The following is a 16,325-nucleotide window of genomic DNA, read 5'->3' as shown; positions in this document are numbered from 1 at the left end:
ACCTTGAGCGTTACTGAGTGACAGATATGAGTGCTTTATAGAAAGCCACTTTTATTACTCATCCTTCATGTCAACATCTCTCTCCAGGTTTTTCAGAAAGCTGATCGATTTCTACAAACCAACAAGTAAACAATTTGCAAGTATTGAACTGCCAAAGTCGCTGGTTAGACCAACCAATCTTCAGACCCATACACTCGTTGGATGTCAACTCATTGAGTTCCTGTTTGAAGGGGATGACGTAAGTTATGATTTTCAGCTCTTTGAGTTTCGGAAAATACTGACCATGAAACCTTGCTGTCAAAGGCGAGTGTGTAATCCATTTAAAACTAATCTATGAAACGTTTCATTTCAAAAGGTGGTGGTGTTTTCGAAATATCGCCCGAAAATCTGGAGCGGTTATGCTCACGCAGGAAGAATAATTCGTAATTGGCATGCACAATCTGAGAAACATTTCTGCATAAAACGTTTCTTGGATCAAACATTTTTTGAATTCCTCTCTCTTAAAACACATTCCTCCGTGGTGAATTATTTCTCAAAATGCATTATCAACAGCTGCAGTTCTTCTTACCAATAGGATTTTATGGTAAGAAATTTGTGGAGTAATTACCCAAGGATTTTGCTCCTCACAAGGCATGTTTAGTGCTTTGTGACTAATCTTGACATTTTAACAAGTTGTATCTTGGCACCAAGAAAGTCTATTCTTAAAGGTTTATTTTGAGTTTGTTTGTCGTGTTAATAATAACAATAATAATAGGCATTTGTAATGCCCCATATTATTCTTAAGAGGTGTTCAAGGCGCAGAGACCATTTAAACAAAACAATGCATGTACATATCCGGTGAAAAGAATGCAAAAATTAAAATTAGGGAAAGCATACCATAATTAACACTGGAAAGCAACAAAACTATGAATTAAAAATAATACATCTTGAAAAGGTGAGTTTTCAGATTTATTTTGAACCTTCTCTTTCTGACATAGAACAAGGCTTTATAGTTCTCTGTTTATTTCACTTTTACCCGACGTAATGTAGAACGAGGTCTTACAGTTGCTGTGAGAATTAGTCCAAGACATCGCTGACTGTCTCCTAGAGATCACCGTGGTACCTCATAACAACATACCCCCGGAGTCCGTCTTCAGTCCACTCAGTAGCTTTACAGTTGTTTGTCTTGTTCATTTTTCCTGACTTAGAACGAGGCTTTACAGTTGCTGCGAGAGTTAGCCCAAGACATCGCTGACTGTCTCTTAGAGATCACCCTGGTACCTCATAACAACGTACCGCCGGAGTCCGTCTTCAGTCCGGTCAGTATTCAGACTACACTCAGCCAAGATTACTTCCTGTTCATCGGTAAAATATCACATTCACCCAAAGGAGAGAAGATCATGGAGAAATCCAGCATGTTCCAATAGTGAGTATAACGTTTGGGAGAAATACTGTTTGAAATTGTGGTTTATGTCATTTTTTTTGTGTGCAGGGGTTATTAAAAAATTTCAAAAATCATGGTCAGGGGCTGAACTGAATTTCAATTACATAATAAAAATATAAAGGAGAACAAATGTTAAATTTTCTTTGTGTGTTTGTCTTGGCAGTATTCTTGACGTTTGTTCATTACAAGGTCACGAGGTCCTACAGAAGCTCATCTCTACCTGTCTGGACTGTAGCAGAGACGGACTTGGGAGGACTATTCTTAGTAAACTACTTACATCTGCATCAGAGGTATGTCTTATCAATTAATTTAATTTGTAAAAGACACTGGACACTATTGGTAATTGTCAAAGACCAGTCTTCTCACTTGGTGTATCTCAACATATGCATAAAATAACAAAACTGTGAAAATTTGAGCTTGATTGGTCGTTGAAGTTGCGAGATATTAATGAAAGAAAAAAACACCCTTGTCACACGAAGTTGTGTGCTTTTAGATGGTTGATTTCGAGACCTCAAATTCTAAATCTGAGGTCTCAAAATCAAATTCGTGGAAAATTACTTCTTTCTCGAAAACTATGACACTTCAGAGGGAGCCGTTTCTCACAATGTTTAACACTATCAACCTCTCCCCATTACCCGTCACTAAGAAAGGTTTTATGCTAATAATTATTTTGAGTAATTACCAAAAGTGTCCACTGCCTGGTTGTGAAGCCAATATTTATCACAAGAGCAAACTTGATCGTTGCACTAGCAAGGAACCCCATGGAGAGAAGACAAGGAAGTTTCAGTTTTAGATGTGGGAGGAAAATGTTTGCATTTCTAATAAACCAATAATAATATTTGTATTAACAGTCCGTACGTCTGTACGCCACCGGTCACCTCCGAGTCCAACTCCGCGCCCAGATTCCTTTCTTCCAGAACTGGGGCATGGAGTTCCTGGTCACACAGCTGTACGACAAGAACTCCGCTGTAACTTCAGAGGCTATTGAGATCATTGAAGAAGCGTGTGAAGACGATTCCAATCTACACAGCTTAGTACAGATACGGCCATCGTTACTTCATATGGGAGACAGGGGGGTGCTACTACTAACAAGGTACGAGCGGTCAACCTCATATTAAATCGCCCTGTGAAATGTTTTACTTAAAGGATAATAATAATAATAATAATAATAATGCAAAGCATTTATTAGGCGTTATACAAAGAACAGAGCGCCTAACATTAACAAAGGGAGGGCAACACAAGAACTAAAACAAAAACAGACCAACGACAGTCTAATAGAGAAACAAAAAGAGGAGCAAATTAGGATGGTTCTGGATAAAAAAATGTATTGAGGAGGCGTTTAAACACAGCCAACGACGCAGCTCCTCTCAGACTTGTTGGTAGCGCTCTACAGCAACTGCGAAGGCTGTGTCCCCGGCTTTCCTTTTGGATCTAGGAATGGATAGCCGGGTCAAGTCTGACGAGGATACATTTGGTTTTTGGAACTGTTCAATTATTTTAATCCTGTATACATGTAGATGTATACAATAAAACTAACCCATGAAAATTTCTTTTTAAAAGATGGTAGCGTTTTTGAGAAATCGCCGAAAATCTGGAATGGTTATATCCACACAGGAAGATTAATCCGTAATTGGATAACACATTGTGAGAAATGCATCTGCATGAAACGTTTTTCGGATTAAAAACTTTCTTCTATCCCCGCAGGTACCCATTTTTTTACCCCTGGGTGAAGAGAAGCAATTATAGTAAAGCATTTGCTCAGGGTTCAAACCCACAACTTAACAACCAGAACTTGAATTTGATGCTCTTAACCGCTCGGCCATGACACCCAAGTATAAAGCTCAGGTGGTGATTTTGTTTTATGTTTATTTACTTATCAAATACCAGTATCACAGTTATTCTTCTATTAGTCGCCCGAAGTTATCACCAAATTTGTGTCGTACCTCTCTCAGGTTTCTGTCGACACCCAAGGGCTTCAAATATCTCTCGGAAGTAAACTTTGTCACCCACGAATTAGAGAAATGGCGCACCTCCTACAATTGTAAGTACGTGACCTTGGTGGAGACAGAGATCAACGAAGCTTTCACTTGCTACCAGAAACCCATCTTCGAAGGCGGATTCATAAGACGATCTCGAGATGAGAAGAAGAAGCGGAAAGATGTCTACGTTCCGGTTCATCTGTACGGTCAGTTGGTTCAACATAAGGCCGGTTGTGAGACACTTGAGAAACAGGTAATAAACTGTATTATTTGCTTTAAACCCTTATACACTGATGTGCTTGAGAACTGTATATTCGGTACCAGTACTTTCCAAGGTCCTGTGAAAAAAATCGCAGACATATTCAGGCAAGATTTTTTCCCTACTTTGGTCTGATTTATGATTTATTGGCCCTTGAAAAATCAGAAAAGTTGTGATTAAATAGACTGCAATGTCTACTAAAGGCACTTTTGGTCATCACTCAAAATAATTTTTAGCATAAAAACTTACTTCTTAACAATCAATGGAGAGCTGTTGATAGTATAAAACATTGTGAGAAACGGCTCCCTCTGAAGTAACATAGTTTTCAAGAAAAGAAGTAATTTTCCACTAACATATTTGAATTTGATTTCAAGACCTCAAAATAAGATTTTGAGGTCTCGAAATGAAGCATCTGAAAGCACACAACTTCATGTGACAAGGATGTTTTTCTTCCATTACTATCACGCAACTTCGTGTGACAAGGGTGTTTTTTCTTCCATTACTTTCTCTCGCAACTTCGACGACTAATTGAGTTAAAATTTTCACAGGTTTGTTATTTTGTGCATATGTTGCAATTCACCAAGTGAGAAGACTGGTCTTTGACAATTACCAAAAGTGTCCAGCCGTCGATTTCATCAAACTCTTCCTAACTTAGGATTAATCTTAGGACTTAGGACGGGTTCAGTTCCGTATCTAATTACGTAGGACGCATTGAACTCATCGTAAGTTAGGATGGGTTACTCGTCCTAACTCGAGATAGGATTGATCCTAGCGTTTCGTGAAATCAGCTGCAGTGTCTTTAAAGCCTACACCATGTGTACATGTAGATCAGTATTTATTGACTGTTGCCAATCTAGAGCAGTGTCTTACCATCTAGACCACCAAAATTCCCCATCTGGAGGCAGTTCGAATAGAGGTAATGAAGGTAATATACAATGATTAATGAGGTAAGTCTCTGGGAACTTGGGCACAGTGGTGAGAATTTTCAAAAGCATAATAATGATAATGGCCTGACCTTTTGACTTAAGCAGAGTCTTTCTTGAAGGCTAAACGGCAACACAAACACAAAATGTTATGTTTTGTGCCAGTATTTCCAAATAAATTCAAGAGTTATCAAAGAAACAGCTGAACAAGTTCAGATGTCCCATTTTCTTCATATCAAAAAGAAGTTAACAGTTAGACTGTGTGATCTCCACATGTCTGCAGGCTCTGTGGTTCTGTTGTAAATTTATGATGTAGTTTAGTTTTCCTTACTATAATTGGATGGTTTTTGATAATTACATTGTGTTTTTGTTAACAGCAATACATTCCTGAGCTGTGTGATATTGTACGCTACGCTGACATTACAACGTACTCTAGTATACTCAACCTAAAGGCAGCTTTGTGGGCTCTGGTAAGTTTCTACCCCTATTCCTACACATGGCCCTGCTAACCTCTACCCCTGTTGAACCCCATCCCTGCTAAACCTCACTCCTGCCAAAGGCCCACTTGTTTTGTTGACATTGATTTTGAATTTTTATTAAAAAAAATTACCATCTTAGTTGTAATTTTTAAGCACCTTTTTGGACACATCAAAACGATGAATGCCAACTCATTATTATTATCATTTTATGTATTAATTTGTTGTGTCTGAAGAAGAGGCAAATTATCAAAAAACAAAAAAGTTCTCTCGTTTGATAAAGTTATTATCTCTTGCAATTGAAAGTTATTTTTCGTTCACAGGGTCACACAGGAACATCATCCTACGGCCTACAGTTGTTAAGTGCAGAATCCATTATTCCTGACATCATACGGCTAGCTGAAGAATGCGAAGTCTTCTCCATACGAGGGTAAAATTATTTCAAGTTTAATTTTCAAGTCGAGAAGTCCCCTTGACCCACTAAGTGAAAGTAGTACTCCCGTCCGAAGTAGTTAATGAGCAGGACAGTTCTTTTCGGAACAAAGTAATCTCCTGAATTCTAAAATCTACTCCGCTGCAGTAGAACATATAGCAAGATCTCAAAGAACAAAATCTACACAGTGTAGTAAATAATATATAACTAGTGGTTAACGACTCAACGTTAACAATGTATTTTCTCTTCCGTTAAGAAAACCTGCCAGTTATTAATGTGATGTTCTAACTTTCTCCACAGGACCTGCTTCTATGTCTTGGGACTCTTCTCCAAGAACCGCCAAGGAGCAGATCTTCTGAGCTCTCTTGGATGGGAGAGCGTACGCCACAGTCGTGCTGAGTACTTTCCCGTTCTGGAGGAGCGCCATAATCTCTTTGATGAGCTCGGTCGGTTCACCGACCGCTCAGGATCCTCACCATTTCCGTACTCCCCACTGGGTGAATCCACCTACACACTGGACAGCCCCAAGTTGTTTCTCCGCGACAAGCTGCCGGATCTGGAGAGTCCAAAACTCATCATTGAAAACGACCCGGACGGGAAAAATGTATTTTTTGTGGGCGGAGAAGTGAGTCCGTGCCGGAGTTCCAGTCCCCAGCATGGATTCTCGGAAGAGGATGAAAGTGACTCTCAGTTTATGTCGGACGAGAAGTCGCCGTCGCTCGCCCCCCCGGTTCAGAGGATGGGACGAAGAGACCGGACCAAATCGAGCCCAACCAAAATGTTAATGGTTGGAATCGCCGAGCAGAGGACTCACGGGAGCACTAGCGAGATTGAGAAGAGGTCAAGGGTCATGGGTAGCGACCTGGAGGTGCGGACCAGGTCGGGCTCCCACAGCGACATGCCAGTTAGAACTCAGAATCACGATAGTGCGAAATTCTCCAAATATGCAACTATTGGACATGTTGGGGGGACGCCAAGGAGCAGTATCTTGAGACGGGTGCAGACCATGCCGGCCATGGAAGAACCCAACGGTCAGAGGAAGAATGGCCGCTTGACAAAACTGAGGAGTAACAGTGACGCAAGCTCCAAACCACCAAGATCCTCGTCCCCGAACCCAAATATAGCACGTTTCCATTCCGACATCATGCCCGATCGTGCACGGGCGTCATCGATGCGCGAGCGTAGTTTCGGACGCCGCTGCGACAGCAACGAAAGCGGACGCAGCAGCTTCGGCACAAAGAGTCGCAGTGAGAGTTTTGCGACGGACACCACTCAGACCAGCGGGATCAGCTCTTTGCATTCCAACCCGGGGAGTCCTCCGACGGAATCTTCCAATGCCAGCGTGAACACCATCACAAGTAGTCAAACAATCAAAGGTATTCATTCCTCAGACACATTGCGAAAGCAGCACAATCTTAAGCGTACTCCTAGTTTCATGAAACGCTTATCGAAGACCGTCTCGTCGAACTTTAACACGCCGTATTCCAACGTCCTGGAGACGAGCGCTGTCTTCACAACTAGTCGGGACGCTCATGGCTACGCTGCATTGAAAGCATTGCGTATTCATCGTCAGGTGTCAGGGGACCAGACTGCTCAGAATAACACACGTCGTCCGGCCTCTATCAGTAGTCATGATGAGCTGGCTTACCATGTTGAAGAAAGAAAGAAGGGACTTCTTGTCGAGTAAGTACACTTATGTGACTTGTACTGAACTTGCTTACATCAACTACCTTACTCTTGCCCAAATCCTCGTAACCCATTTTTTACGGATTCTCTCAGAACAAACTGGGATCAACTCCTAAAATGTGTCTCTGATGAAATTGTTATATCACTGGATGATATTTAATGGTGAGACAGTAGGATGGTTGACTGTTTAATGTGTATCACCACATGATATCATATTTCAGGCTGGTGTAGTTTATCTATCATTTTAAATCTCCTTGGATGACATTGAATGGTCAGACAGTAGGAGGGTTGACTGTCTACTGTGTACATGTAGATGCATTCACCACAGTGCAGGCTGGCATAGTTTATCTATCATTTAGAACACTAAAGTTTATTGAGTGGTCAGACAGTAGGACGGTTAGAGATTAGTTGCATTTGCGTCTCTAAAGGGTTAAGATGCAACATCTTAAACTCCGCTTTTTGTTGTTTTTTGATTTCCCGCTAGTCGGACAGTGAGTATAAACTCTCTGGATGTCATCCGAGGTGTACCCAAACCTCGATCTAATACCCACACCTCATCCCAGTCAGTGACGGGGGAGTATCTAGGGCTGTGTCTACCGGTAGATGTCAGCCTCATATTCCATGTAAGTATATCAAGGTTTCAACAACATTACACCTTTGGTTAATAAGTCATAAAGCAGGTCAAAACTCCTTTGGAGAAACCAACCAATCATGAAAGCATGGTGCTAACATTCCACATAAGTCCAACTTTTAAATCAATCAAAAACAAAAAACCAGATCAAACTCAAACCCCCCAAAAGTACTTGAAAACCGTATGTGGCTCATAACCACAAGTATTACTCAAAAACCATATCTGACTCAAAACCAAATGTAAATCAAAAACAGATTCAAGTATAATGTCAATTGTAACTTTTTTTTAAAACCTTTTTTTAAAGTGACTCAAAACACAGCAAAAAAGGAACACATTTCTGAAGGCATTTCTTAGGATGGAAATAATTCTGACAAGGATTGGAGTCTTACCCCTTAATAAAATAAAAGGCAAGTTTAAAGAGAATGCCAAAAAAAGAAATCCTAAGAGGAAAACTTGTTGAGTACATTCTCGATGAGCTCCTCATAGTTAAAAAGGATTTGGGTACTTTTTCAAAATGTCAACAGATTTACATTAAACTTACAGGGTTTGAAGATAATGATAGTGGAAAGCTTCCCTTCAAATATTACTAATTAAGGTTGTGTAGTTTTTGAGAAATGAGTAAAACAAGTCACAAAATAATTTTGGTCTCATGAGACCAAAATTATTTTAGCATGTAAAATCCCCTTTACCAGTTATGATATTATACCAAAACCATGGCATAACTGGTTAATACGTTTTTACATGCTAAAACTGAGACGAAAATTATTACTTTTACTCATTTCTCAAAAAGTACAGCACCTCAGTAAGTAAAATTTCAAGTGAAGATTTCTACTATCATAATCTTTAAACTGTGTAAGTTTAATGTAAATCTGTGGATATAGTGTTTTTTGTTAGGAAAAAGTACATATCCCTTTATGTGGGCTCCGCCATCTAATCTTGTTCCTCCTCTTCATTCAGACCGATGAGAGTCAGTACCGTGGAGGTCGACGCCCGCCATCAAGCACCTCCTCAGAGAACTCTGGTTTCCAAGACTTCTCGAGCATCGACCCATCAGCCCTCGTTCCTGACGGCCGGCTCCGCCCTGACAAGCACAACGATACGGGAGACATAGACCACGTCAATCCGAGCGAATCGTTATACACAGACCCACAAGATGATGGTAGCTACGGTAACCACAGTGAGTTCAGGGCACGGAAGGGGAGTGTTCCGATTGAGTTTACTGAAGACACAAAGCATCTTGTGGAGCACTGCTTGATCTGCACCAAGATGAGGAGCCTGACTAATCTGGACGCGGAGGAAGACGGTAAGATTTAGTAGATTGGCCATGACCTGAATCCCTCCCTACTCACTGTGAATAAGTTGTCAAGATTAGTTGTCAAGATTTTGAGAAAAAAAGTGAAAACCACAGAGCAATGTTTTCAGGAGAGTCGCGTAAATTTTTTGTTCAATCTAAAATAGGTTTTGTCTCACTGTTTAAACTGTTTAAACAGTGTTGTGGTTTTGACTTTCAGAAAAGTCAAGTAAAAGATTAAAGGATTGTTATTGGCTCAGTGACCAGGGGTCGATTTCACAGAGATAGTCCTAACCTAGGACTAGTCCTACGATTCTTTAGGAGTTATTGAAAAACTTAAGGCTAGTTCTAAGTTAAGAGATAATACTGGTGAAATGCACCAACGTAGAGCGCATTGAGACATTATTGTGAAAGTTATTATTATTATTCCGATTTGTTTTTCAGAAGATGACCGGCTTCGCTCTATCAGTGAGGCAGACAGCAACCTTCCTCAGACCCGGCCTCGTCTACGAGGTTCAAGCGCCGCCAGTGGCCGCTACACCCCAACCAGTGCCGATATGTCCTCAACCAGCACGGGGAGTGCGCAGAGCTCTGATTCTAGTCACTCCACCCGTATGAGACAGGATACCCCACGAGGGCTGGCTTTGATACGCAAAGAGGTGCTACGTCTAGTCATTAATCTAGGTAGCTCAGTGGGGATGAAAGCCCAGGAACAAGGTCTCTTAAGGTACATGTAGGTTCTAGAGTGGCTTTGTATAAAATCATTTTATCGTCATCAAAACTATTCTGGTTGGGAGACCAATTACATTGGGAGATTTATTACATGGTTGCACGTGCAAGTTTAATATTATTTATAGTTTATTCTTATTCTTCAAACCATGCAAAGCTTCAGACATCACTTACAGAATTTATTTTTGCTTACAAAACAGTTGCTGGCAGTGAAGCACTTTATGTAATCCACAATATACATAAACTGACAAACCTGTAGAAATTTGAGATCGATCAGCCATCTGGGTCACACAAAAAAAGGGAAAAACCGGTGACACATTTACCATGACATCAATGAAAACAACAAGAATAAAATGGTCACTGAGGGATAAACTCCAAAACAGAGTTTTATTCATCTCTCATCAAATAAGACATTTCAGTCATAAATATTTCAGGGGATGTTTTCTACTATCATCATCATTAGACTGTGTAAGTGTTGTGTAAATCTGTTATCTTAGACGAGTACTTTTCTTACCAATTCTGTAATGTTACTTTAACTATTGACTTGTTCTGTTTTTTCATTTAGCTTGAGAGAGAAATTCCCTTCAACATTTGAGAGTGTGTGTCTGTATTCCGACGTTGCGTTCCTGATTGGTAACTGTAGCTATCGACTCTCCGCTAGACGCTTCATCCAGGAGCTGTTTCAAGATCTCAAATACACTGAGGTTAGTCTGGTTTACAGTCGGGGGGGGGGGGGACCCAAGTTCATAAAGCTGTTAAGCAGAAAAATAATGCTTAGCAAACTTGTTTTGATGTTAAAGGGAAGGTACACGTTTGGTAATTGTCAAAGACCAGTCTTCTCACTTGGTGTAACAAGCCTGTGAAAATTTGGGCTCAATCGGTCATCGAAGTTGCGAGAAAATGATGAAAGAAAAAACACCCTTGTTGGACGAATTTGTGTGCTTTCAGATAGGAATAAAAGACTTCTAGCTAGAAGTCTTTCATTATTTTAGTGAGTCGTTTCCCACAATGTTTTATACTATCAACAGCTCTCCAATGCTTGTTACCAAGTCAGTTTTTAAGTTAATATTTGTTTTGAGTAACTACCAAACGTGTACCTTCCCTTTAAATTTGCATGGGGGATGAACAAATATTAATTTTGCTTTGACCCTTACACCGATGTGTGTAAAGCACTGTATACTCTAGTTGTTAAGACACTACTCTAGAATTGCAAGTGTTGTGGGTTTGAATCCCACCCGAGTAAAAATGCCTGTGATTTTTTTCACAGGACTCGGGGGGGGGGGGGGGGGGGGGGGGTTCGAGGGAAGTACTGAGAATACAGTTGCTCACACACATCGGTTTACGCTTAAAGGGTAAAACCAAAATTAACATTTCTTTTGCTAATCAAAAAAAGGAGTGGGCACCAGTTGCAACAATGTGAGCTTTATGAAATATCGGCCGGTAACCAGTTTCTGTAAAGGCAACTTTCATTGAGCTGCTCAAGTAGAAAAAGATGTTAAATTTTCATCAGGGTTAAAGAATATTAATTTTGTTTTTTACCCATACACCGATGTGTGGTAGCACTGTATTACTCAGTACTTTCCCGAGTCCTGTGAAAAAATATCACATGCATGTTTACTCGGGTGGGATTCGAATCCACGACCCTTGCAATTCTAGAGCAGTGTCTAACCAACTAGACTACCGAGGTTGCCCGGTAGCTAGAGTAGCTAAGCACAATAAAATTATGCTTACCAGCCAAAATACCACATCTCATGTACAATCTGTGTCTGGTATTCTGGTATTTTGCAAAACATAATCGCTGTTTTAAGTGTGAAAATGTTTGTCAAACTTTCTGAGAGTGTCCCGCTAAATTACAAACAAAATTGTGGCCATTGAGAAAGCTTCTGATCATGAAGTCATACACCTGGGTCAGCCCCAAGTAACCTGCTCCACAAGTAGGGAATTACGAAGCCATTGGACAGCTCACGGGGGAGACCTGAGTCAACTCGGGGAAGCTAATCGAACGCACCCACTGCCTGTCTTCAGTTAAACAAATGAAAATTTATTAACTGCTTTGTGATTCCCTTTTTTCTTGTAGCTGTTTGAGGAAGCTAGAGAGATCCAAGGCGTGCAGGAGATCGAAAAGAAGCTTGAAGAAACAAGTAACGTCTTATCGGTGGTTTGTCAATAAATCAGTCATGAAAGTGGATTCATCATCATGGTAATGCTTGAGTGTGCTTAGATTGATACTCTATACCTCTTACACGCACTTATCGTGTCAGCCATTTTGGTAGTCGAAATATTCACAAAGGATTGAATCTCTATACCTCTTACACGCACTTACCGTGTCAGCCATTTTGGTAGTCGAAATATTCACAAAGGATTGAATCTCTATACCTCTTACACGCACTTATCGTGTCAGCCATTTTGGTAGTCGAAATATTCACAAAGGATTGAATCTCTATACCTCTTACACGCACTTACCGTGTCAGCCATTTTGGTAGTCGAAATATTCACAAAGGAAGTGACTCCCAAAATGGTGGAAATGGTTGGTGCGCATTTTGTGGAAGTGCTTTTGTCAATATGGTCGATGGCCATTGGTAAATTCCATAAGCTTGCTAAGCTCACAGATTTGCTTTGTGGAAACTGGTTACCAGCTAATGAAGTGCAAATCTTGCTCAATGAGACTGGCGCCCTGCAAATGCCTGCCAAAGGAATAAATCTGCTTAGCAGTAGTTTGTGTTTTTTACATCTTATGATTAGCTCTAGGGCTCAGTGTTCAAAAAGCTTTCAGTACAAGATGAAGCTGTGTAACATACAATACACTTTGCAAGTGTCACTAAGATTCAATTTTTTGGGAATCTAGGGTTCCCAAGTGTGAAGGAAAAACAAGCATTTTAGTAATAAACGTTTTAGCGCTTAATGTGTGGTACCTCTAAGCACTTACTTTGTTCTACTACAGGTATGCAGTGCTATGTAAAAAAACACAAGACCCTATTGTTTACATAACACCATGTAATAGTTAACAAGATGTAGCACAATCCGCAGCCAACCATAGCAGAGAATACCGGTGTGAACCCCTTCTCTTAAAGACAATTAAAGGACTCAAACCCACACGCTGCCGAACAGAAACACGAGAGCTTGAGTCAGGGGCACTCGACCGCACGGCCAGGACACCCAAAGTTTGAATAACAGCGATACTTACACAGTCTATTGCAAAAAACAAACATTTTATTAAGCATAATAAGCTACTTGTCAAAACTGTTTTCTGTCTTTGTAATCGCTTACATGAATCTGACACTTTCTTAGCTAAGCACCAACAAATATTTGTTTAGCAGAATAGGGTTACCAGCCAAGTGTGATACCTTTGTTATTGCAACTGGTTCCCTGTTTGTTTTCTTCCGCTTAGCATTACAGAAAGTGGCATTAATACTAGATATGTGTTGTACAAATGCACGACATGCTGATTTAAGGTATTCTTTACTAAAGTTATAACCGTATTCTTTGTCATGGAAAACAAAAGTCACTTTGATTTTTTAGATATACATGTAGGAAATCAATTCGGCCATTTTCCAAAATCACGACTTGGGCTTTGAAACTTTGTAAGGAAAGCACACAATTTCTAAATAACTGATGGACTCCAAACCTGATCCCAGCCCATGGTTGGAAAAACAACCTACTTCTACCTACATTCAGTGTGAAACTTGAATTAGTTTTGGATCTCAGAATTACACCAAAAAACGCCAAACTACCTTGGGTGTCTGCCGCCACCTACTGTCAGGTTTGGACCAGGCAAAGGTAGTCACAGAACGCGTTCTGCGAATGTGCTAAAATATGTTTGCATTGCCGCGAGAGAAAAGACTTGACTACCGAACCTAAATTCAATTCGTCAAAGTATTCTTTAACTTTCTTTACTGAAACACTGCCTTTCTTTTGTAAATCTTAAATACTGTCTGGGCTTATCCACAAGAAACATTAGAGAGATTTCTGAACTTTTCATCGGGTGCGTTCGTTTAGCTTCCCTGGGTCTACCCCGCGGTGCTCGCTCAGGTCAGCCCCTGACAAGAGCTAAACGTACGACCACTCACCGCTCTTGTAGTGACTTCATGCACCTGGGGCCAGCCCCCAAGTGACCCACTCCACAAGCAGGGCACTTGGCGCTGACCCAGGTGAGCCCCTGGAATGACGTCAAAGCTATTCGAATGCACCGGGGGGCAGTCCAGGGTCGACCCAGGGAAGCTTAACGAACGCACCCATTGTCAGATTTATTCTTGATTAGCCATCTTGGATACGACTGGTCCCCTATCCCTATGCATAAGGACAGGTATTGGTTTATGTAAACCACGTCAAATTTAACTTTGAAAAGATTAATTGAGATCTCAATGATGCAAGCTCAAAGGTGATAAATTTCTGTTGGCTCAACAGCAATTCAGAAGCCTCGAAGTGTGACTTCATAGGTTCATGCTAATCTTGGATTAACATGTGAACTGACAATAAATGAACAAAAGAGGGGGCTATAACAACTCTACACTGTAGTGGCTCAATTTTTCACCACAAAAGTGTCTCCCACAACTCGAAAAAATAACTTGATTTGTACCTTGCTATGTCCCACCTTGAGAGTCCATGGCCTTGCTAAAAACAATTATCGAAAACTTGTGACGACAATCTTTTTTTCTTCGTATGTGACATCTCAGTTTTATGACAGTTAATACAAAGCTAAAACAATGACATTTTAAAATTAATTGCTAAACTCTAATGGCATGTCTGTTTCAAACCCGAAAACAAATTTCAACTCCTGGGTTTTATTTTTGGGAGAACTCTTACATGCCTGGAATGACACAGAGGCCGTCAAGGCCGTGGCCTCTGTTGCCCCTGGTCTTGGCCTTGGTGCCCCTTGAAAAGTTTGCCATAGACTTCAAGATGTGTTCAGTTGAAGTGCTCTTTGCAAAATGAAACAAGCCTTGCCCTCTCAAAAATATGAAATTCCAGGCCGGCTCATGGGAATTTTAATAGGTGTATTCTTTTGTCTTTCTGGTTACTATGGTTATCTGGCTTTCCTGTGTAAATAACATTGAATCAAATGTGGAATTTACGGCTCAGCTTAAAGGGTCTATGTACTTTTTTCTAACACAAAACACAATGTCCACAGACTTACATTAAAGCTTACACAGTTTGAAGATAATGATAGTAGAAAGCTTCCCTTAAAATATTACTTACTGAGGTGCTGTAGTTTTTGAGAAATGAGTAAAACAATGTTACAAAAATAATGTTATGGTATGTTACCATAACTGGTTAATAAGTTTTACATGCTAAAGTTTGTGTCTTGTTTTACTCGTTTCTCATTTCTACAGCACCTCAGTAAGTAATATTTGAAGGGAAGCTTTCTACTATCTACAAACTGTAATGTAAATATGTGGATATTTTGAAAAAGTACCCGAATCCTTTAAGAAAAGGGACTTTATCCAATTAAAATCATGTGCAAGTAATTTAAGGTTTATAAAAAGTGCAATAATTTTTGTCAAATTCCGATGATTGTGTTCAACAACTTCTTAAATCACAAACCGAAGAAAACAAAATTAAAAATACGTTACTGATGTTGGACAGGACCAATCTATTGTAAAAAGAAGTAACTTTTGTATGAGATTTGAATGTTGGTGAAATATTTTGAATGTTTAAATCCAAATCATGTATTCTAAAGGAATGCTCAGAAATTTGAGAAAAGTGTGGGGCGAAAAATATTGCAGCCACAAAGACAAATTTTAGAGTTTTTGTATACTGCTTTAAGTAATCCATTGCCCACCCAATGTATATTATTCGATTTGATTGGTCTTTTTACATTTTTGCAGCAGTGTGTGCTAAAATTTTAAATCATGAATTTAATCAATCTTAATAAAAAGTATTGATTTACCAAGCTTTAACTTTTGTTTATCATTTGGAATCAAAATGCGAAATGGTTGGAAATCAAATTTGTTAAAGTGAAGTTTACCGCATTCACATACAATTTAAAGGCAGTGGACACTATTGGTTATTACCCAAAATAATTAATGGCACAAAACCTTACTTGGTAACGAGTAATGGGGAGAGGTTGATAGTATAAAACATTGTGAGAAACGGCTCCCTCTGAAGTCATGTAGGTTTCGAGAAAGAAGTAATTTTCCACGAATTTGATTTTGAGACCTCAGATTTAGAATTCGAGGTCTCGAAATCAAGCATCGGAAAGCACACAACTTCGTGTGACAGGGGTATTTTTTCTTTCATTATTATCTCGCAACTTCGACGACCAATTGAGCTCAAATTTTTACAGGTTTGTTATTTTATGCATGTTGAGATACACCAAGGTAGAAGACTGGTCTTTGACAATTACCAATAGTGTCCAGTGTCTTTAACTTAAGTTAATGCTTTTTGTTATGTTCATAATGTTCATGTTTTAATCTTTGTGGCAAAAGGACTGTATTCAAAATAAGAAACTATTCCTGGTTTCTACAAAAGTGAAATCACAACAATATTTCTCAAAAA

At 39.8% G+C, this 16,325-nt stretch overlaps 1 protein-coding gene across 1 annotated transcript in view; it reads left to right on the top strand.

The window, feature by feature from the left end:
- The window catches only part of LOC117297569 (rapamycin-insensitive companion of mTOR-like), a 46,526-nt gene extending 34,313 nt beyond the window's left edge, over positions 1 to 12,213 (top strand). The window contains exons 18-30 of the mRNA XM_033780666.1: positions 88 to 238; positions 1,188 to 1,405; positions 1,587 to 1,713; positions 2,275 to 2,516; positions 3,376 to 3,655; positions 4,962 to 5,054; positions 5,384 to 5,490; positions 5,794 to 7,176; positions 7,664 to 7,802; positions 8,768 to 9,113; positions 9,546 to 9,828; positions 10,396 to 10,534; positions 11,908 to 12,213. Of these exons, the coding sequence (XP_033636557.1) occupies positions 88 to 238; positions 1,188 to 1,405; positions 1,587 to 1,713; positions 2,275 to 2,516; positions 3,376 to 3,655; positions 4,962 to 5,054; positions 5,384 to 5,490; positions 5,794 to 7,176; positions 7,664 to 7,802; positions 8,768 to 9,113; positions 9,546 to 9,828; positions 10,396 to 10,534; positions 11,908 to 12,000 (3,601 nt within the window). The 3' untranslated portion in view covers positions 12,001 to 12,213. The remainder of the gene's footprint in view (positions 1 to 87; positions 239 to 1,187; positions 1,406 to 1,586; positions 1,714 to 2,274; positions 2,517 to 3,375; positions 3,656 to 4,961; positions 5,055 to 5,383; positions 5,491 to 5,793; positions 7,177 to 7,663; positions 7,803 to 8,767; positions 9,114 to 9,545; positions 9,829 to 10,395; positions 10,535 to 11,907) is intronic.
- Positions 12,214 to 16,325: the final 4,112 nt, after the last annotated feature.

Source organism: Asterias rubens, chromosome 12, assembly GCF_902459465.1.
Source record: "Asterias rubens chromosome 12, eAstRub1.3, whole genome shotgun sequence".
In the NCBI taxonomy this organism is placed as follows: Eukaryota; Metazoa; Echinodermata; class Asteroidea; order Forcipulatida; family Asteriidae; genus Asterias; species Asterias rubens.
The sequence above is the reverse complement of the archived record's forward strand: the minus strand, read 5'-3'. Positions and strand labels throughout refer to the sequence as shown.